Source organism: Rhamphochromis longiceps, linkage group LG12 (assembly GCF_057381845.1).
Source record: "Rhamphochromis longiceps isolate RC_006_pf linkage group LG12, R_longiceps_female_GT1.1, whole genome shotgun sequence".
NCBI classification, from domain to species: domain Eukaryota; kingdom Metazoa; phylum Chordata; class Actinopteri; order Cichliformes; family Cichlidae; genus Rhamphochromis; species Rhamphochromis longiceps.
In genome coordinates this window covers 34,586,909-34,609,930 of record NC_140568.1, presented here as the reverse complement: position 1 = coordinate 34,609,930, position 23,022 = coordinate 34,586,909, and the positions used below count along the sequence as shown (strand labels likewise).

At 38.7% G+C, this 23,022-nt stretch overlaps 2 protein-coding genes across 2 annotated transcripts; both read right to left on the bottom strand.

The window, feature by feature from the left end:
• Positions 1 to 1,460: 1,460 nt before the first annotated feature.
• Positions 1,461 to 5,112, bottom strand: prnpa (prion protein a (Kanno blood group)). The gene is made up of 2 exons (XM_085425995.1): positions 4,834 to 5,112; positions 1,461 to 2,560 (listed from the first exon to the last, which is right to left on the bottom strand). The coding sequence occupies exon 2, from the start codon at positions 2,557 to 2,559 to the stop codon at positions 2,041 to 2,043; it is 519 nt and encodes a 172-aa protein (XP_085282121.1). The 5' UTR covers position 2,560; positions 4,834 to 5,112; the 3' UTR covers positions 1,461 to 2,040.
• A 126-nt stretch (positions 5,113 to 5,238) lies between these two features.
• rassf2b (Ras association domain family member 2b) lies at positions 5,239 to 21,785 on the bottom strand. Its single transcript, XM_085425994.1, has 11 exons — positions 21,410 to 21,785; positions 15,083 to 15,224; positions 12,771 to 12,844; positions 10,862 to 10,937; positions 10,420 to 10,571; positions 9,281 to 9,393; positions 8,368 to 8,510; positions 7,993 to 8,146; positions 7,174 to 7,295; positions 6,904 to 7,001; positions 5,239 to 6,677 (listed from the first exon to the last, which is right to left on the bottom strand). The coding sequence occupies exons 3-11, from the start codon at positions 12,821 to 12,823 to the stop codon at positions 6,608 to 6,610; spliced, it is 981 nt and encodes a 326-aa protein (XP_085282120.1). The 5' UTR covers positions 12,824 to 12,844; positions 15,083 to 15,224; positions 21,410 to 21,785; the 3' UTR covers positions 5,239 to 6,607.
• Positions 21,786 to 23,022: the final 1,237 nt, after the last annotated feature.

Sequence of the window (23,022 nt, the reverse complement as noted above, 5' to 3'; positions counted from 1 at the left end):
TAAATATGAACCCCTGAAAATAGGGCATCGTGTATAAAAATGGCTGCGGCTCCATAAAGGTTAATGCAATATTCTTGTTAAGCATTTCAAATTAAAGCTGGCCGTCTGCACGTTGACCTTTTATTCATTTTATAACTGTAGGTCCAGTGTGTTGGTACACAAAATACCAGACATAACTTAAATAAGTGCACTATTTTGATTTTTACACTTAAATGTTTCAGATAATCAAATCAATTTTTATATTAGACAAAGAAACCTGAGTAAATGCAAAATGCAGTTTGTAAATGATGATTTCTTTTATTAGGAAGAAAAAAGCTGTTCAAACGACCTGAAACCGTGTGAAAAAGTAATTGCCTCTCCTTGTTAGATTATAAATTAACTTTGATTAACCACTTTTTTTTTGGAAAGCTCAGTTCAGTTTCACTAGCCACACTTAGCCCCGATTATTGCCCTCATAACACAATGCTTCATATCACAATCTAAAGAAACCCAAGAACAAATGAGAAACAAAGTCAGTGACGTCAGTCTGAAAAGGATTACAAAGGTTCCTAAGGCTTAATAATAATCTAAAATAATCTAAAATGATGTGGTTAGCATGGAGAATGAATGTCAACACGAAGCTATATCACACATTTATTTTACATTCATAACAGTTTTAAATATTAAAGAACATTCTTTAATAAAAATCTACAAATGATCATAAAACATTTAATTATGCAAATATGTCAACGAAAGCAATACTAAAAAATATAACCTATACACAATATACAGCATAGGCAAAATTATGTAACAATTGTGAGTACAAGAAAATAATTATTATAATATGTGTTAAATTTGTTTAGATCAGAGGAATAAGGAAGGATTTGTCTGTGTTTCAGTTTGGCTTAGCTGTAGCCTGAGAGTGTGTGCAATTGTTTAGAGGGAAAGGAATTTATTGACACTGGGGGTCTGCTGTCATAAAAGGAGACAGGAAGCTACAGTTGGGGGTTGCTGATGCTTGTACCTTTAATAAAATCTCATAATTGTTATAAACTTAGAAGTAGGCTTGCAGGAGACTCTCCACCTTAAATGTAAATGTAAGACAACAAGAGGCCAATGGCCCAGTGGATGCAGAGTGGGGGTCTCAGTGTTTGTAATATGTTAACTCTGTTTTTTATGTTGTGTAGAGGAATTTACACAGAGACACACACAGTGCTTTGACTGTTACGACGCACCCACACCTACATGCACACTCACTCACATGCACTCACACATACACACGGGTACGTGCACTCACATAGACACACGGGTACGCGCACACACAGGCACTCACGTGCTCGTGCATACACACACAGACACAGAGTTTGCAGCACACCATGGGGGTTTTATGATGGGGTCACTTCTATAAAGGAGTGGAAGATCTGCAGAGGGACACTGGCCTTGCACGTCTCCCCTTCTAGAAGATGCATGCTTAACAAGAGGAATAAAGGTTTTTGTGAAAATGACTACTGAGTCCGGTGCCGTCTCTGGATGGCCGAGGAACAAAAAAAAGAACCGGGGTGAAACTGATTTCGCAACACAATGAAAAAAATATTTAAATTTGGTAATTAGAAAATTACATTAACATCTAATCCTGACATTGTTCCTTGAGGTAGACTTAACTTAAAACAGATCTAATTAATTCCTGCTCTATCTTTACAGACTGTAGTCATCACCATATGTATAAAAACAGTGGTCACATTAAAAGAAGTGAAAAATGGGACAGGATAGCAACATCACATCAAATCAGATTACATTTCGTGACTTTAATAATGATTTTTGACCGCGTGTTTTCATATTCAGCGTAATGGTGTCACATTGATAAGTCAAACTCCTCTTATTGTCCTCACACAGGGTCACTGAAGTGTCCATAAAACAAATTGGCAACAGGTTTTTATTTCTGAAAACTCAAATTTCAGGTGAACTATGACTTTAAAAATGTCCCCTTTACAGTAGGATGGGTTATTTTTGAAAGGAGGGTTTTTTCTGGTGTGTTTGTAAATCTCAGCTTCGTCTCCAGCGCTACATGAATGCCACCCAGTGGCCCATGAGCAGGGACATTAGGGAGCCAATGACAACAATGATGCTGTTGTAGATTGGGCCACTGGATGCTCCGGTGTAGTACTCTACATCACCAGAGCCCTCTGGCTCATAGCCAGGGCGGGGGCCATAGCCGTAACCACCTCCGTATCGTGGGTATCCATAACCTCCTCCATACCCTCCATATCCACCATATCCTCCGAATCCTCCGCCATACCCATACCCATACCCAGGACGGCTCAAGGCAGAGCCGAGCATGGATCCTCCTATTGCTCCTGCAGCAGCTGCCCCAGCTACTTTCCCGGCACTGGGGCCACTGCTCTGGACAGGCGGTGGTCTGTAGGGCTGACCTCCCCACCCCCGGCTGTAGCCTCCTCCTCCTCGGCTGAACCCACCACCTCCACGTCCACGGCGGGCCTTGGAGCCGGGTAACAGTGTGGCCAGGAGCAGCACACAGAGGGCCACTGTGGAAAGTTTGTGCATTTCCAACGTGATTTTCATCCTGTCAAAATAAGATTATAGAAACTTTATTAGGACTGAATTGGTTAATGAGGTTAATGAACTTCATTAGTAATCACTTTTACATTTTTATAGACTTGCTTTTACTTCTATTACATGTTACATCATCTTTCAGTTGTGTTGTTAATTTTTTTGCTCAGCTTTGTTCTGTCATTGGGATTTAAAAAATTATGTATTCATTTTGCTATTATAAACAGGAAAATCAAATTTTTGTTTCTGCTGTTGCTGTTTTAGACTATACATAGTAAAATAATTACCCAACAAGTACCAACCAAGGATTTCGTTTAAATCATTTAAAGAGAAAATATTTATTTGCATTATTACTACTTGAATGGTGAGTACTTAAATTTATTTTTTTTTTAAACTATACTTTATACATTATATAAAATGGAAAGGTTCTTGAACTCACACAAACACACTGATGAGATGTTCTCAGTGCAGCTTTAGTCCTGCTGTGTGGTATTATTACACTGCTGATGAATTAGGAACAGCACAGATCACTGCTCTTAATCCAGCTTTGAGAAACAAATCTTACACAAGCACTGTGGCATGAGTGCTGAAGCAGACAAGGGATCAGATCAGACTCATATTTTCTAATGCACCTCAGTTAGGATCCTGTAGATGGGGTCTGTTTCTAAATCTATGGATTAGCTCGTTTTTGTTGGGATGAAATTCATATTTTCTTAATTCTGAAATCTGACTATTTTTGACCTAATCCTAAATTATGGACAGGCTAAGACATAAGATAACCATGTAAAAAGAATTAGAGAAAGATGACACAGGCCATAAAAATAATGTATTAACAAACATCCAGGCTACATTTATATATGAGGTTTAGGTGTAGGCTATGCACCATAAATACAATATTATTGATGTATTATTATAAAATATCCAACATTAAATTATGTAAACTCCAAAAAAACAAAAACCTAGTAAAAACATATTGCATTAAGTATGTCACTGCTATAATCTGTACTAACAAAATATTAGTGAAGATTGTACTTTATATACAGTGTGGTAGGACAAGTGTATTTTTAAGTACTGTGAAGTCTAAGCAGGTCCTGTATCTAGTAATAATTTCAGTAATGAGGTGAACATGAGGACTAACATTAGAGTTAGTGACTTGTTTGTGCCACTAAAAAGTATCTCAAAATTTTAATAACTCAACTTGAAATATTGAATCATGTTGAAATATTGAGATAAAATTGGGTGGCAATTTCTGTTTTTCTGTGGCAGAAATACGCTTGCATCAAAACATTTACTCAAATCTGTACACTTTTGATGTATGCATGACTACATTGAGTGGGTTTTTTAATGCTACTTTGCACATGCACTCTGACACATTTTAAAAAGAAATATTGCACTTTTTACTTTTATTCACCAGCTTTATTTTAATTAAGTCTTCTCTGGATGAGGATTTAAATAGATAATTTTAATAAGTATGTTATAGAGTTTTAAGAAATACTCTCCAGTATTTAAAACGCCTACAGCAGTTTCACCTTGACCAACTGCGTCACTGAAGGATAGCTCACATATTAGAGCATCGATAACACCAATCCACTAATAAGGATCGCTATCACTGAATCATAACTACGTCTGTTTTTCAAACTTTAAATCCAATTTAAAGCAAAGTTTAATCCGCTCCACTTAAATTCTCTTTTATCAACCATTCAGTCTATAAATCCAGGTTGGTTTTATATATTATTATTAAGTATCCATGATTAAAAGAGAACTTAGAGTTGACTTTTTATTTATTATAATCCTTGTTTGTACCTTGAGATGCATTCATATTAATTGTAATTAGTACTACCATGTGTTGCTTGAGAATTAGGATTTGACAAATACCACAGTCTTTGTACGCTGTATGCAACTTTTATATTACATTACTTTGTATAGTACTACTAATTCTTTTACAAAGAAATGAAATACATGTCCCACCACTGATTATATGACCATGACATCATTGGCTCTGTCAACAGACGGTGTACACTGTCTAATCTGTGTCCTCTTACAAGGTAACTCGAGCTATAATTACACTGGGTCAGTTAGTTTGAGAATAATCCAGTGACTCTCAGATTACAGCTACACTTTCTAGATATAAGCTCTGATCTGTGCAAATATTTTTTTTAAATATCCCAGAAATAAGAACAAAAGGCTGTAACTCACTGAGCCTCATACAATAAACATCCCACATTTTAATATAAATTAGTAACATGAAGAAAAAAGAGAAAAAAATAGAAATAAAAAAAGTCTTACCTGCGAAATTAATATTTTTTTGTGTGGCGGAGATTTGGATGGTATTCCTCTTTGGGAAGCTGAAGCCAAAAGTGATGTTCGCAGCTCAGACTCCTTTTCTTGTCTGTGGGAAAGTATGTTTCAGGGCCAGCCTGTTATCCGTCAGACAATCTCAATCACCTCATTGGCTGACTGTGCAGTAAGCTGCTGGTGCTGCCGACATCACGCATAAATACCTGAGAGCGCGGGCTTAACATTTGCGTTTCTAATTTTATCTGAATTATTTAACTCTCCGAGTAAACAAACCAGAACATTCAGCGAGCTCTCCCGAAGCTTCTGCCATTGCAAACGAATTCAGCATCGTTAGGTAACAGTGACTGCAACAAAAACAGATGAGAACTACAAGTTCATTTTCCCCAGACAAATTTTTTATTAAATAACAAACATTGTACGAAAACTTCCACAAAGTAGTGGCAAGAGTTAACACTTTAAAGGCTAAAATTTCTTCTTTACTTTGTAAAAGACACAATACAAAAGCAGGCAAGTCTGAGTCACTAAAAACACAACATGCATGCTCTCACACAATCTTCGGGGCGTCGTCCACTGCGTGTCAGAAATACTGAACTGTCAGGCGGAAGGAGACAAAGTGCTGTACATGTGGAGGCAAACCGCACTGCTTAGAAATGCTCGTTCGTACGTTTAAAAACATTCTCCGTAAAATTCACAGTCTTGTGGGATTATCGTTTTGTGCTTCTTGTCTCTGCTGGATGTAGATGTCAAAAAAACTAAAAAAAAAAAAAACTAAATCAAAATGAAAACAAAACATGAAGATTTTGTGCAATCTGGTTAACGTCAGGCAAACCTTTAGCGTAAGAGTGTGTGTAGGAACAAAACAAGTAGCTCAAAAAGTTGCATTATTCCAAGGAATAGTCTGTTATTTTGGGGAACTTCTGGATCTAACTTCATGCTGAGAGTTTGGCTTCAATGTCACCAGATCTCATTTAAAACTCAGTAAGCAGGACAAAGACCGGTGCCACCAAACATAAACAGTTGAAGTTTTGGGGGTTTGATATGCAGGAATCACTTCTCCATACTCTTTCACTTGGGCTTTTTATGCATTAAATTTAATGAAATATGTAAGGTTAATTTTTGTCACCGTCAGACCACTCCACATTTACAGGATGGTTGTTCCCTGTGATTCTCAGTCTTACATGCTGCCTACATGTAAAATTGCCAAATACTGTGTGTAACTGCATTATCACAGTCACAGCCTGCAGTGGCAATAAAAAGATTTCACATCAATGAAATGAAAAAGGTCCTAAATGTTTACATCAGCTTCAAAGTATCCCACCAACTTTGTGTGTTTTGTGCTTGGAGAAACCTATATAGTCACTATAAGATGACATTTGTGCTTTAAAACGATTTTGAATATTTCCTGCAGCGAAGGCAGAAGACAGGTTACATTTTAGCCTCATCTTGCAGGCTAACAGACTAAAAAAAGGTTAAAAAAACACAAACAGGAGACGTTTGTCCGAGTGCTCTGTTCATGGTAAAGAAAAGCAAAGAAAAAAAAAGTGTGTGTGTTGCCATGACTCTCAGTATCACAGAGATGGTCACACTCAACACGTGCACGAAAGAGCAAACTGTGGGCTGACTGATTGTGGGATGTGCTGAGGGAGGACAGCTGGTGAAACATGTACTTGTTGCTCTTGTCAGCTGATTCTTGGTCATTCTCTTGGTCACGGCTTGGCAGCTGTGGTGACAGTTTGGTGTGGGGGGCCCTACCATAAGCAGATCACATACACTTTGCCCCCTCTGGAAGACACTGGAGCTGCTTCTCGATTATATTCCGAATATAGTTATACCTGCAAATATGAAGGCAGAGGAAGACCAAATCTGAGGATTTTTTAAAGAGCCAATAAAAACACGTGCACATCCACATTAGACTGGGGGCAGGTGGTGGGCTAAAAAATAGTTTAAAAATAGCTTGTAGGCCTCCACTTTTCATATTTATTGCAGCTCATAAAAGTTAAAGATGTTAAGATTATGTTTACTGAATGCCAGGACAGATTAAAAATGTATTTCTTATACCTTCTCCTGAGTTTCTGCACCTCTCTGTCCTCCTCTTCCTTTAGCTTGGTGATGAAACTCTGGAGGACAGGCATCTCAAACTTGATATACTGCGCCACCTTGTGGAAGCAAAGAGAATTTTAAGGCCAAATCCCAAAAGATAATTGAATATTGGAAACACAAGTGCAAATACTTGTGCGTATACTTTATTCGTTTTACAAGGAAAAAGTAACTGTAAAATAATTAACACATGTTCATTTATAGCTATGAAAAAAGAAAATGGTGATTTACATCATATGTGACTTCTTCTCCGAGATCTTCTTCCATGAGGAATATTTTGCAGACTTGCTCACACGGTCCCTGCATGATTCTCAGCAACATAGGATAGTCAGTCCGCTTCAGTTTCACTCGCTCTGAAACACCAGAACATACACGGAGTGATGGATTAATAACAATAACACATTTTATACACAATGTCCTCAATGTCCGCCTTTGAGCTACATGACACATATCCATATTTGTAATCCACATAGCCAATAGTTCATGAATAATTTAGCACTGACATTCAGACTTTACAGCTGGGTCTGATGCAAGAACTTAATCAAAAACAAACAGCAAGAGCACTCAGTTGTATGTGGGGTAGTTTGCCATTTGTTACCGCAACATAATCTACAATCTCATCAAACATCTTCATCATCATTTTGAAAGCATCATTACTTTTCAGTTACACTTCTGCTAATTGCTGTTTGATTACTGACTGCAATGTGTTTCTTTCAGCTCAGAAAACCCAGTGAGTGAACAGAAATGGAATAATGACAACACCGATTCTGTGTTGAGTTTCCAAATATCATAGCCTCTAAAAAAAATAAAAATAAATTATAAGCTTTATAGAGATTCAAAAGGTTGATCCTGTTCATCTTGACGTAGCATTTTCAGCTACGAAGCTTTATAGAGAAGCTCTGTGTTGTAGCTTTAGTTCAGATTTGATTGCACCACCAGCAATAATGCAAAAACTTCCAACTTTAAAAGTAATAAAACTAAAAGTCTAAAAGTAGATGATAAAATCAGATAAAATAAAATTAGTGGACTGCGGCTAAAGTCTTAACTCACCTCCACTAGCATGGACCAGATAGAGTGCAAAATCATCTGGGCTGTTTTCGATTTTGAACTTGTTAAGGAGAACTCGTAGCACCTGCGGCGTGGTCATACAGCTGTTGATGCGAACGTTAGTCACCGACCCGTAAGCAGGCGTAAACACTGCTGTCTGAGGATGAAATGGAAAAACATTTTAAATATTAATATTTTAAATATTAATTTAGGTTCAGTTAAAATTGTTGAAGCTAAAACTTTTACTCTTTTCACTTTTAAACACATTTTCTCAAGAAAAATGTAACTAAAACCTGTTCCCAAATCACATAAAGTCACATAAATGAACTAACCTAATGAATTTTATTTGATTATTCTGTAAGTTTTTAAAAGTTTTACTTTATGGTTGTAGAAGTGTCCGTTGATGGAGAATCGATGGCGTCGGATTTTCCTCTGGTCACTTGGCGACCTTCGCTGGCCTCTCCTTAAGACCCCGGCATCGCTCTTTGTCCTGAGGAGCTGAGAGGAGCTCTCACTGTCCTCTGTCAAATCAAATGTTGAACCACCTTAAATTACTGATTATTATTCAGTGTAGCCCTAAGCTAAGATCACAAAATAGTGAAAGAAAACCATAGTTTTAGAAATAAACATCACTTACACAGAACTGTAAACAAATTTTATCTTTCGCTTTAATGTGCAAATTTTATTTTTAATTAAAAATGTGTTTATAGCTAATTTCATTTCATCTTAATGCGATCCAACTTTTTTTCGCCAAGATTCAGCCAGTTTAAAAACAAAATATTCTTAGTAAATGACTGATGTTTGAGGCTGCTTATTCGATCCTCATTATAGCCATCAGAGTAATGTACAGTTCAAATGAGTAAAACCAAAAGAACAGGTAGCAAAAAACTGAGAAACAGCTCAAAAAAATCTATAAATACTGAAAGAAGTGTGAGCAAACACGTTCAAAATAAGATAAATCTATCTATCCATCCATCCGCTTATCCTTTTCAGAGTCACAGGGGGTGCAGGAGCATATCCCAGCTGTCATAGGGCAAGAGGCGGGGTACGCCCTGGACAGGTCGCCAGTCTGTCGCAGAGCTAATACACAGAGACAGACAACCATTCGCGCTTACATTCACTCCCGCATTCACACCTATGGGCAATTTAGACTAATTTACACCTTTGGGTTAATATTTTACTCTTACTTTATTGGTTATTTATAACCATGTAGATACAGCTTGAAATATTTAAAATCTAAATGACTGAAGTCTTAAAATATAAATGTATAAAACGAAAGTCCAAAATTTACCTTCTGCCTCCTCTTCAGTCACACCGTTGTCCTCTGGTTGGCTGTCAGGTGGCGTCACTTCCACTGTGGGTGAGCTCTGCTGAGCCTGTTGACCATCTGTGGTGGTGGGAGAACTTCAAACAGGGAACAGGAGAGAGTACATTTATGGGGTGAAGGAGAAGAACTGCAAACTGTCAAAACTGTAAACATACAGCTAAAAATATTTTTTCAGATAAAAACTGCACCTTCAAATGATAACTCCCATCATGTATTTATGACCATAAGCTGTAGTTTCTCAAAAAACTATTATCCTGATATTGATTTTAGTGTGGACTAACAGCCACTAGAATCTTGTAAAGCCATTAAGTTTAAGAGCAGTCCAGGTCTGCACAGCTGAACTAAAACTCCCTCCACACCATGTATGAATCTAGAGGGAGATCTCGATCAGTTTGTGAGATTTTCTTGAGAACACCAGTTTTTCTTTTTTCACTTTGATATGTGTTTGTGATGCCATCAACATGCTGGTCTGTCCTGACTGTAGTGGTGAGTCTTATTATTAGGTTTCCTGTAGTAGCTGCCATTTTTAACCTGCTGTCATATCTGGGTTGGTTAGTTTCAACTTGTGACTGCTGTTCCTCTTTGCCAGTGCAGCTGTTCTTTTAGTTAGGAGTTGTGACAATGTTTCCTGTCATAATCAAGCAAATTTCTGAAGAATCTCACAGCAATTTGGCTACTTATGAGAGTTTTTGTTGTTGTTTTCATGTTAACATCCAAATGGCAGCTCTATGCCTGTGAGGCCTGCTATCCTCGGAGCAAGAATAGCTTCTTTTGATAAATGGGAGCGCTGAAAATGGCACTAAGAGCCTATTGACATGGACTGATTTGCAATAGCTTGGAGTACGATCCTCAATTAAACCAGAAGTGTGGCTTAAAAGATTCACTTTTGCTTATGGAAAGCTGCCAATTTGTATCTTATTTAGGAATTAAACTCCATTTACATGGATTTAAATCTCAAACCCTAATTACACACTTTTAAACATTAAATACCTGCTTGTCTTTCATTGGACAAACTAGATAAAATCTATATCTGCCCTCACTGACCTCTCTGTATCACCATTTCCGGTCACTGGGGTGTAACTGGATCTGTCTGGAGCTCTTACCCTTGACTGTCCAGATTGCAACCCGAGTGCCAAGACGTGGAGGAGGGGGGCGGCCGGATTCGCTCGTGGTCATCCTGCATCTGTAGCCTGATTGGTCGCCGGAGGCCCCAAAAGATATTCAGCAAGCCCTCAACAATCAGTTCCTCTTCTTCCTGTTGGAAGACACGAATACTGATGAATACACACAAACACACATATACAGTAAATACACACAGACTGGACAGTTGCTACTCCTTAGGGATATAGGGTGAAATGGGTGGGGTATATTATATTAAATATATTAAGAGCAAAAGTGAAAGCGGGGATGAAGCCTCGACACATTCAGGTTCTTCTGTTGAAATTTAAAACAATAAAATAAGATTAAACACATTCACTCACTCACTCTGCACTCACACTGTATGTGAGTACATACACACACAAACCGAGAGATGCAATTACTCACCTCTCTGTGCCGCAGCTGCAGATTCTGCCCTTCATAATAGAGGTTGTAAGTTTTAAGATGTGACAGGACTGTTGACCTGAAGACAGAAGTAGTTAAATCACTGGAAGGAAACAAAGTTTTAAGGAGATTCCCACTGATTTACCACCTCGTAGTGCCTGCAGCTGTAATTCTGCATGCACCGTGCACTTTTAACAACACTAGATCAAATTTTGGGGATCTTTATTCATCCCAAAAATGCATAACATCATCACTAATGGAGTGATGCAAATATATCTGAAAACCAGTTGGTGCTAACATCAGTGGATACAGGTCACTGCACTGACAATATTTCTGGCACTTAATCACCACTTTGGTAATTTTGGATTTCACTTAGTTTCTGTGGTGGTGAGTTGAAGGCAGCTGAGAGATGAGCAAACAAAAAGAAAACTATTCTACAAAGTCTCATTCTATGCCACTGTGCAGGGGCAGGTTGTAATATAGCCATGTAGTAATAGATCACCTCCTGTGTAATGCTGGTGCGGCCCTCCACAACATTCCTGATGAAATAAAGTATTCCTTACTATGCTGTTAATGTTAATGTCAGTAAGACCGAAAATAAAAAGAACTAATTAAAAAAAAAAACTTCATATATGTTTAGAGAAAGATAGGGCAGTCTCTGCTGCTGGATTAGTGTTATTGTGTACTTTATGCAGGGGCAGATTGAAATGTTAATTCCAACCCTGTTTAACCCTGAGATTAACAAACTGCCCAATCTCAAATCTGACAAAATTCTCTGACCCACCCAAACCTTAAATTACAATGTTGCCGTTTTCACTGATTTTTCATCTTCTCACAGTTTTCTCCTAGAGGTTTATTCTCCATTAGCATTACTTGATAGCCACTACTACATTTAAGTTCTTTCCCACCAGATAAGAACCAGATGAGATCAGGATTAAAAGATTAAAAATAAGTCACAGAATTGAGATTAATGTGTAATTTTCAGATCCCGTCCTTTCTTTCATTAGCTCTCATTTCTTTTTTAATATACAGACAAAGGAAGAAGAAAAGTGGGTGTAGCAGTTTCTTGGTGTAGTAAGATAAGAAGCATGTCTAAAGAGAAGCATTTAATGTCTGTTCTTGGTAAGGCTGAGATTCAGTTTCAATTGATGTTTTCTCATCAGCTTAATAAAGCCACCATTAAAAACTTTGGAAAAGACATTTATCTTTGGCTGTGTGAATAAAATGTTGATTTGGCTTTCTGTTGAGAGGTTTGGGGTTTCAGTAGATGCAAGTGTGTGATTTCCTGTCTCTGTGTTAACCCTGTGAGTGACTGGTAACATGATCTGTGTACTGCTGTTTATTATTCAGTCATCTTGGCAGGATATCGTGTCTTGTATGCTTATAGAAGTCAAATGTAATTTGACAATTAACTGACAAGCAGTTTCAGGACCAGGTGAAGTCCTGTTCCCTTAATATTTCAATGTCTCTATACTGAAACCCTAAATAGGAGTCTCACAATACAAGTGAATGTATATGCAGGTAGGCGGAGTAACTGTAACTTTATGTTGTGGAGAAAAATAATTGTTAATAGTTTTCAGTGTGCATTATTTATCATTTTTATTAACTGATTGGTCAGACTTCAAAAGCCAAAGATCACACAGTTTGTTAGGTATTAGGGATACTTGTTGTCATAAATAAAGACCTAGATTTCAGATAATGAACACTGCAAACATTTAACAGGCTGAAACCTTTAAAACCACAAACATCCCTATTTCACATCATCTTTTTTAAATTAATGGGTTTTTTTTAAACATACCAAAGATGAATAAAGGCTACTCATTTGTTTCCCTGTTGTCACTTACTGTGAATTTATAATCTGTATAAACATACTTATGTTTATATGAGAAACAGTGCGGGATGGAAGACTTACTTGCTGACGAACTTGTTCTCTCCGATCTGAACCCCGTACTGTGTATCATCCATTCTCAGTGAGCATGAGAGGAGCTGAGACACAAAGAAGGCACACAGAGTTAATGTCTCATGACTCCTCATGACCAGCAGCGAGCACAGAACAGAAGTGACAGAGTGACTGCAGGAAGAGGAGGAGGCAGAGCTGCAGACCGTAAACAATAACAAGAAGATGATATCTGCTTTCCTGGCAACTACTTCCCTTAAGATAGTTAAACCTCCACCACTGTGTCCCTGTACTAAATCAAAACATATACTATGCGAATGAGGGGAGCAGCTGCTCTCCTCATTCTCTTCTTCGTCTTACAATGTATTTTCTCTTTCCTGTGAGCTCTTTCACATAAACAAACGCTGCACATTTGCACATGCAGCTGTTTTAAATGGCACTCTGCCACCACCCTGCAGAGTTTTCCTTCCCTCTTCGCTGAGTGACAGAGTGTTTCTGTGTGAGTTTGACAGGATAGAAACCTCCGGATGAAGGACAGGTGCAGGACACATGGACCACCTGCTGCTGCAAATTATTTCAGCTGCCTAAACATTCATCTCTGAGCATGCTACTGGCAAAACACATTATGTGCCTTCATCTGCCATATAGCACGCTTTTCTTTTCTTTTTGTTTTTCCTCAGAACATGAAGACCAAAAGTTAAAGATGCAACTGTTGCAGGGTTTTTCCTCAAAATAGGCCTTTGGAGTCAGAGGCACTTACCAAGATTAGTTTGCATGTAGATGAAGCAATGAATCGCCTTACTTAACACGAAATTGAGCATTTTGCTACCGTTTTAGCAATTTCATGAGCAAAAATACATTTTATGGTTGAGTAAATGTAACCCCACCTAACTCTTTGAGGTCTAAAATCAGTGATGACCTCTGGCCTAGCCCACAAAAGTTATTCCCCAAAATGAAAGTTCATGATAGTTACTTAACAAGCCCATGCTATAAGAAACATCTTTTTTTAAGTAATTAAAATAAGAATTCTTGGTTCTCTAACCAAACCCTGTGTTTTTGAGACAAGCAGAAAGGATATTTTGGAACAACTTTCAATGAAGAATGATAGTTTTTTTTAACCCTTGACCTTAATAATAATAACAAAAAATACATAATATGATTGCACAGGGTCATCAATGATGCTGACATAGACCTTAAAAACACATTTTCTTCTGGGGATTTTCCTCTATATGTAGAAAGACCTCTGCTTTGTCATGCAATGCGCGTGATTTTTTTCTACACTGACATATTTCAATAAGTCACAACTGAACTGAAACAACATTTACTGCAGGTCTCAGCTTAGCCTCTGAAGAAAATGAATCCTATTGGTTTAAATGATTGCCTGTTTAAGGCAGATTGCAAAAAAAAAAAAAATGGTTAGACATTCATGATGACCTGACAATACAGCTTCAATATCTGTGTGACTTTACACTTAGATCTGTCATCAGGTCACAATTTATTCTTCACTCTTCAAGACACCTACACTGTGTTAGATTTAAGTAACATTTAAGTCCACACTATGCAACAGTGATGACCTACGAAATTACAGCTATACCTACAGCTGCTATTCCTCTGCTGTTTGTTTTGCATCCCTTGCTGTCTCTTGTTTTTCTACCCGTAAGATGATCAGGTCACTTTTGTGGCAGTCCCCAGAGACTCCTTGACAGTAGTCCTTGTTCTACTGCGGAGTGCCTTGGCGAGCTGGAGGCAGAGAGATGGTTCAAGTGGGTGAGCTAACTGAGACTACGAAGACAAGGACTACCAGCTACAATACAAGACGGTGGAGTTCGAATCCTTCCACTGGGTAAGCAATTCACTGGACACAGCTTATTACTGCTCCACTGTTATTTGCAACAAACTCTAAATTTGTATGATTCATGTATATTTAAAAAAAAACGTGTGTCTAGCCTCCTTTCATATTCCTTTTAGAGCAACTGTGAGTGACCTGAGGTAGTCTGCAGGCTGATTCCAGCCCCAGGTGTGTACTTTACCCATACCTGCCGTAGACTTTTTTGTTTTGTGTTAACATTGAAGTAGTATTACTGCTAATTAGTTACAGTTAACCCCTGTTTACAGCATACTCCCCACAGTAGTGTTAAATACACTTGATTTACTGTAAACAGGCCGAAACACCCAAAACCATTTTGGACATTAGTTGAAAGGCCTCGGTTTAAACTACCTTCCTGTTACATAGCCAGTGCCTCTGTAACATAACAGCCAACAAAATATGAAATATTAAGAATATATATATATATAAAAATGTATTATAAGACAACAATGGATCTTACCGTCGTAAAGACTATGAGTTGTTGTTGAGTCACCAGAGAAGAAACTGCCTATGAGGAGAGGCAGCCAAAGTTATAGGCAGGTAGATTCTGTTTGTATCCTCAGGTGTCAGTGATCCAAGAGGGTCTTTTCTTCTGAACGTGACTGTGAACAGACAGGGAAGAGTGGGGACGTTAAAAGGAAGTGCTCCCCTTCCGTTAAATCACTTCCTCCTTTACTCAATCAGCCACACAGGAAGCCGACACAGGGCCTGACACAGCTTAAAACTTCCTCAATTCAAGCAGCACAAATGAATAATCCGCTTACACACACGTGGACGAGCCTCACCCTGTTATCAATCTTTAAACTCTTGGATCAGGCACATACTTCCACAGTTTAGTGTAAACAGAAGCAGCTTCAACACGCAGTGCTGATAAAATAAGATGGGGCTGTCAATCTCTGAAATAAAAAGCCTCAGTTAATGTGGGCAAATTAAATATTTAACGCCAATCAGCTCAGCCCAACGCCAGGGGCTATCAATATTTCATCACCTATATTAGCCCTGTCAAGAGCTCAAAAGCTAAGCACTGACCTACACAATGGAAGCCATTAGCCTTTATTATCACGGTCAAAGGCAGCGGTCTGCGACGGACATGTGGCCAGCTGACAACACAAAAACAATGCCATAATTGTCTGAGATCAACGTGAACTTTATGCCAACTAAACTGGAATCTGATAACAAAATTGATCCTTCTTTCATGAGACTTCAAGCTCCAGAGAAAAAGATTGACTCAGACATGTCACTTTTAACGCTGCTGAGAGGGCAACATTAAAAATGTGAGCCATACTCACTGCTCATTCATGGTGAGACACCCATTTTGTTCTTTTCACTGTTATTTTAGAGCAGTGTCAATCATCTAATACGAGTTAACATATTATTTAATTCAGGGGTTGTAAATGAAAAACTAGATGAATACAAATGATCTTCTTTTGGCTGCTCTCTTTAGTGGTTGCCAAAGTGGATCAGATGCTTCCATCTCACCTTGCCTCTAGCATCCTCCTGTATCACACCTGCCCCTCTACATGTCCTCTTTCACTGCATCCATTTTCTCTGTGGTCTTTTCCTTCTGCCTGGCAGGCTCCATATTCACCTTCCTTTGTTCAGTGTATTCGCTGTCCCTCCTCTGCATGTCCAATCCATCTCAGCCTTACCTCTCCAACTTTGTCTCGACCTAAGCTGTCCTTCTGAAGTATCCATTTATAATGAATACATTATTAGAAATTAATACAGCATTGGTCAGTCATTGGGAGTGAGAGCATCTTCAACTCTTTTCAGGGTCACTCTCTACAAACTAATCATAGTACATCTCACTACCATCTTATAAACCCTCCCTTTCACTCTAATCACTCATCTCTACCCACTGTACCCTGGCTACACTCTCTTCTTCACCTTGGTACTGTCTGTCGCTTTAGATAATTGACCCCACTTCTACTATGAACAACACTTATTCTTTAGACATTTTATTTTTAGTTTACCTGGCACCTTACTCTTTTCATTTTGCTGAATTATGATAGCGATGGCTAAACTGATGCAAAAACTAATCTGCAGCTGGGCTTCAAATTCACTTTTACTATTGTAAAACTATTAGACTGTTATATTTTATAAACTTTATTATTACTTTAGTCTACTTTTAATGTGTTTCATTTGCACAAACAAAAAATGTGATTCAAAGTTTCAAAAGAGGCCTAAAAGTGTTTAACAGGTTTTTTTTTCCTTTTTCGCTCCATTTCAAGTTATCAAAAAAAAAAAAAGTGAACAATTTATATTGTTTTAGTTTTAGAACTCCATAAATGTATCAAAACATATGACTGTAATGGAAATGCAAAGCTAAAGCTCTAAATAATCATAAGCAGCCCACTGCAGAGTACTCACGTATTTTTTTTTTTTTTATCAAAATAAGGCAGCTCTACAATAGCAGGCCATAACATGCTCAGAGACCAGATTTCGATGCAGTTACCCTGTTTAATTGAAACATCTCCAAACCATTGATCACTTTTGTCTGTTATAACAAGAGATTCTTGTGTTAGTACAGGGAGTGCAGAATTATTAGGCAAATGAGTATTTTGTCCACATCATCCTCTTCATGCATGTTGTCTTACTCCAAGCTGTATAGGCTCGACAGCCTACTACCAATTAAGCATATTAGGTGATGTGCATCTCTGTAATGAGAAGGGGTGTGGTCTAATGACATCAACACCCTATATCAGGTGTGCATAATTATTAGGCAACTTCCTTTCCTTTGGCAAAATGGGTCAAAAGAAGGACTTGACGGGCTCAGAAAAGTCAAAAATAGTGAGATATCTTGCAGAGGGATGCAGCAGTCTCAAAATTGCAAAGCTTCTCAAGCGTGATCATCGAACAATCAAGCGTTTCATTCAAAATAGTCAACAGGGTCACAAGAAGCGTGTGGAAAAACCAAGGCGCAAAATAACTGCCCATGAACTGAGAAAAGTCAAGCATGCAGCTGCCAAGATGCCACTTGCCACCAGTTTGGCCATATTTCAGAGCTGCAACATCACTGGAGTGGCCAAAAGCACAAGGTGTGCAATACTCAGAGACATGGCCAAGGTAAGAAAGGCTGAAAGACGACCACCACTGAGCAAGACACACAAGCTGAAACGTCAAGACTGGGCCAAGAAATATCTCAAGACTGGTTTTTCTAAGGTTTTATGGACTGATGAAATGAGAGTGAGTCTTGATGGGCCAGATGGATGGGCCCGTGGCTGGATTGGTAAAGGGCAGAGAGCTCCAGTCCAACTCAGACGCCAGCAAGGTGGAGGTGGAGTACTGGTTTGGGCTCATCAAAGATGAGCTTGTGGGGCCTTTTCGGGTTGAGGATGGAGTCAAGCTCAACTCCCAGTCCTACTGCCAGTTTCTGGAAGACACCTTCTTCAAGCAGTGGTACAGGAAGAAGTCTGCATCCTTCAAGAAAAACATGATTTTCATGCAGGACAATGCTCCATCACACGCGTCCAAGTACTCCACAGCGTGGCTGGCAAGAAAGGGTATAAAAGAAGAAAAACTAATGACATGGCCTCCTTGTTCACCTGATCTGAACCCCATTGAGAACCTGTGGTCCATCATCAAATGTGAGATTTACAAGGAGGGAAAACAGTACACCTCTCTGAACAGTGTCTGGGAGGCTGTGGTTGCTGCTGCACGCAATGTTGATGGTGAACAGATCAAAACACTGACAGAATCCATGGATGGCAGGCTTTTGAGTGTCCTTGCAAAGAAAGGTGGCTATATTGGTCGCTGATTTGTTTTTGTTTTGTTTTTGAATGTCAGAAATGTATATTTGTGAATGTGGAGATGTTATATTGGTTTCACTGGTAAAAATAAATAATTGAAATGGGTATATATTTGTTTTTTGTTAAGTTGCCTAATAATTATGCACAGTAATAGTCACCTGCACACACAGATATCCCCCTAAAATAGCTAAAACTAAAAACTACTTCCAAAAACATTCAGCTTTGATATTAATGAGTTTTTTGGGTTCATTGAGAACATTGTTGTTGTTCAATAATAAAATTATTCCTCAAAAATACAACTTGCCTAATAATTCTGCACTCCCTGTAGAAATGCTCTGCAGGATGGTGTGGCTGCAATAGCAGAACCAGCAGCATATAAATCTAGCCAGACTGACCCACGGCTGACCTAGTCCTGTTTCAGATCGGAGTGCTCTTCTGTGTCCAAATGTAGAGCTAATCGACCGTCTGAAATCCCCCCGTGCCTCATTACAACCTCAGTCAACCCGCAGCCTCCATCTACCCCCTCTTTCTATATATATTTATGTCTCATCATTTTTGTACCACAGTAACTCTGCTCTCCGCTGCTTTCTGTTCACAGTTTGCTGCTTCATGTTTCCTTGTGAAAGACTAGAGGCTATCTAACACACTATTACAAACCAGGATCACAACTTCCTCCATCCTCCCCCCGGCTTGTTTTCTGCCCTCTTGCCCTGCTCCCTCTGAACCTCCTCCGTCAATGTCTTTGGCTGAAATGCTCGATGAATAGCTCCTGTCCTCTTCCCCTGCCTTCAGCCTCCACGTTACCACTGCTCTGCCTTGCTATTGTCATTATTGTCATAGCAACACCAAAAACATCTGAGCTCCCGAAACTAGTTCACAACACTGAGCCAAAAATAGTGTGTGTATGTGTATGTGTGTGTGTCTGTTCGTCTCTCCTGCTCCTTGTTAGGCTTACTGGGCTTGTCAAAAAAACAAAACAAAAAAAACAACACAGTGAAGCATGACTCGAATCCGAATATGGCTCCCAGATTCCAGATAAAGACGGAGCTTTTCTTCCTTTTCGGCAGATGGTAGAGCTAAAGATTATCAGCTGCTGGTTTGTTTCACATAAAGTCAATTAAATCTGGAAGAAATTCCCATCTCCGTCAATCAAAGCACACCCACTTTTTTGTGAAATAATGACGCCATGCAAAGTTTAACCATGCTACAAATATTTTCCTAGTTACAGTTCTTCAAAGTACATAGAGCTCGGTATAAATTTGGTGCTCTTTAATTTGGTGTAATTTTCCAGCACTCTGGTCTTTTGTAACTTCAAAAGTAGAGACAATGAAATTACATTTTCAGAGCTGAAACACACACTGACACTTTGTTCAAAACTTAAACCAAATTGGTTTTACGTCCACTTTAAACATCAGTCTCACCAGCTCTGCACATCAATATCATCGGATATATCAGAGCTTCGACAGCCTCAATTTAATGTCTATTATGCAGTGCAGGGGTATCAAAAATATAACTTGTGGGCCCAAACCAGCAACCCAAGTGATCTGCTTTGGCAGAGAGGAGGGCTATGGAAAAAATTGCAAAGAGGGAAGGCAGAAATGTTAGAGTTTTACCTGAATTTTTTTTTTTAGGTTTATGGTTTTCTTACTGATTTTCTATGGACTCTGATCACCACGTTCCTGCGTGGATGCCCCTTCACTTCTCTTGTTCTCTGTCACTAATAGTCCATTTAATTGCTCCCCTTGAGGTTCAGAAAGTTAAGGTTTGCCATTGTTGTTCCAAGTGTCTTCAAAAGTGACACCACAATTATCACTGCACCTCCTGATTCCTGAACAAATGTGTGTGCGGCACTAGATTTTAATTATATATCAAAGCAGGAGCACAGAGGGAGACTGCGGCAGGAAAGATGGGATGTTAAAAGGAAAATAAATTAGTTTTCTGTTTCAGCCTAATCTGTTATAGAAGTTTGTTTTTTTAACCGCCCACATGTCATAATTTTGGATTACTATTTTAAAATTTGACTTATTATCTCAAATTTCTGAGAAAATAACTTTAAATGTCAAACAATGGCCTATTGTGTATGTGTGTGGGTATTTATCTAGTTATTGTTCGGGTGAAGACTGGGGCTGTGTTGTCATTGATTGTCACTGATCACATAAACATTGACTATTGTAAGGGCCGTAAACACCAGGCTAAAACTTTCCTAAGATGGTGTCAAAAAATAAATAAAAGCGTCCAGATGAACTGGCAGTCAAAGCATTTGAGATGTCAGAAAGGGCTATGGGAACTTGAAAAGACTATTTTGATATTTGTAATGGTCAAAATTTTAGAGAATAACTCAACACAAATCAGTAAGGGAAACCTTAAGTTGACTGGTACTAGCTACCAAAACTAAATATTGTCCAGTATTTGTGAAAACGTTTAATTTTAATGTTTACATTGTGGTTTACGCTTACCGCTTACCTACCTAATCACCCAAAAGTTGAAATCAAACGTCAACAAAACACTTTAAAAACACCAGAAACGACCATGGTGGATGGATTTATTGCTGGTATATATTAAACTGCAGTTTACAATATACTGGCAAGTGAGTGCACATTAATATTCACTTTTTTTTTGGCACTGCCTCCGTCTATCCGGCCCTATTTTCTTGTTATGTAACGCGTTTTAAGGACACATCTTTATGCACACTCTGGTAGAGACCCAGTGGGGTAGTCCTATCATTTGCTGTTCAAGATTTAGGCTAGGGCATCATGTTTGGTGCCCTGATGTTTCCTCACAAATGCCTCATATTCGAGGTTTTTAGTCTGTCTGTCCCCTGCGCTTTTAATAAATAAATAAATCGGCAAATCGTCCTGCATTTGATGCTGTCGAAACACTAAAACTTCATTTTTATACAGGCAACCAAAGAATCCATCTGCAGCCAGCCCGTATCGCCACATCTACCGCTCAGACACATCATCATGATCAGCCTACTCAGCCACACCGACCCCTCTGTCTGCTTCGTGCCGACTTTTGGAAGTCTTCTCACGGCTCACCTAACATAGGTCTCCTCGGTCCTTTTCTTTCGTCTTCCAGTCGTTTCTCCTGAACTGAGCGTTAGCCGTTAAAACTCCTGGGACAAGTCGCTCGTTCTCCTGCCGTTGGACACAATCAGCGGGGCGCGTGCAGCAGTGCATCCAGAAGCTGGTAGGAGGAGAGCGCGAGAGGTCCATCTGTTGTGGCGGAGCTCGCGGCACAGCAGCGTCGCGGGGCCCCGGCAGGGAGCCAATCAGAGGGCGAGGCTGACGTGTCTTTGTTCGCGCTGCGTGAGGAGATGAATGAGAAGTGGACAACAATAGCAGAGCAGAAGGCAAGGACATTATTCAACAGAAACCCCAATTTAATGGAAGCACGACACAAAAGTACAATGTCCCACGTCAAACTCTGTCCACGCATGTGCAACTTCATGCTAGTTTATGGCTCTTATGGAAGATCAGATCTGCCAAAATACAATAAACTTTAAAAAAAAAAAATTTCATTATTTATTACTGTCCAAGTCAAAATTTCGAGTTATGCATCTCAAAATTTCAACTTACAAGTTTAAATGAGAAACTTACATTTTGAAAAAAATACCTTCAAATTTATTTTTTAAATAAATAATTTTGGTGTCAGAAACAAACTTCCATATATTAGCTCCCTTTTATAAGAAGACTAAACATTTTGTTTTCTTTTCCCTTTTTCCTTAAAAAAGTACTGTTGTAGACTTGGTGTAACCTCTGGCGTCCTCGATCATCACAACATGGACATAACCCATTTCAACTTCTAGCCATCTTGAGGATCTGAAAATCTTGTGGTCCACTGAAACATTTAATCAGAACTCCAATCATCATACAAACCTAAGAGGAAATACTTCCTGTTTCATGTTTTCACTGATTCTCTTTGTCAGAGAAAACAGCCAAAGGGAAAAATCTTTCTTCATGCCTTCACTCTGGTGATAAAAATGAGCAATTTTTAAAATCTTATTACTGAAACTTTAAAACACTGAATAAACTAATTACAACCATTCTTCAATAAAAGACAGTCCTGTTTTTGTACACGTATAAAACATAGACATAACCACCTGCTGAACTATAGGAAGCTGCCTGCACTCACATATTTGCATCTATTGACTTGTATATTGTTTTGCTTTCATTGTTGCTTCCTTTACTTGACTGTTCTGTGTGTTTTACTGTGGATGTGGCCAATCTTTAATAGCTGGTTCACTCAGTCTTTGGCCTCTCTCCACACACTCTACACCATATGGCTGGTTTCAGCCCGATTTTAGTTTTAATGCAACTGATAAAACTACAAAAAACATGTCAGTTAAGTATTGTTTCCTTTTGGTTACAAAATTGGTACATTTTGGCTAAAGCCATTGTTCCCATTACTTGTCATGATTCATGAATTGGAACTCGAGTTGTTTGTTTTTTTTGTCCTCATTTAATCTGGAAATTGTTCCTTTGAATTTACAGCAATGAAAATTGAAGGTAATTTTCCTTTGTTTCAATTCATAATTGCAGTCTTTCTTAACCGACTTTCCCACCTTCTGCAAATTAAACTGTGACCGACACAGGAAAAACTGATTCTAGTTGTTTAAAACAATTCAACTCTTTACACTGAAAAGACCTTT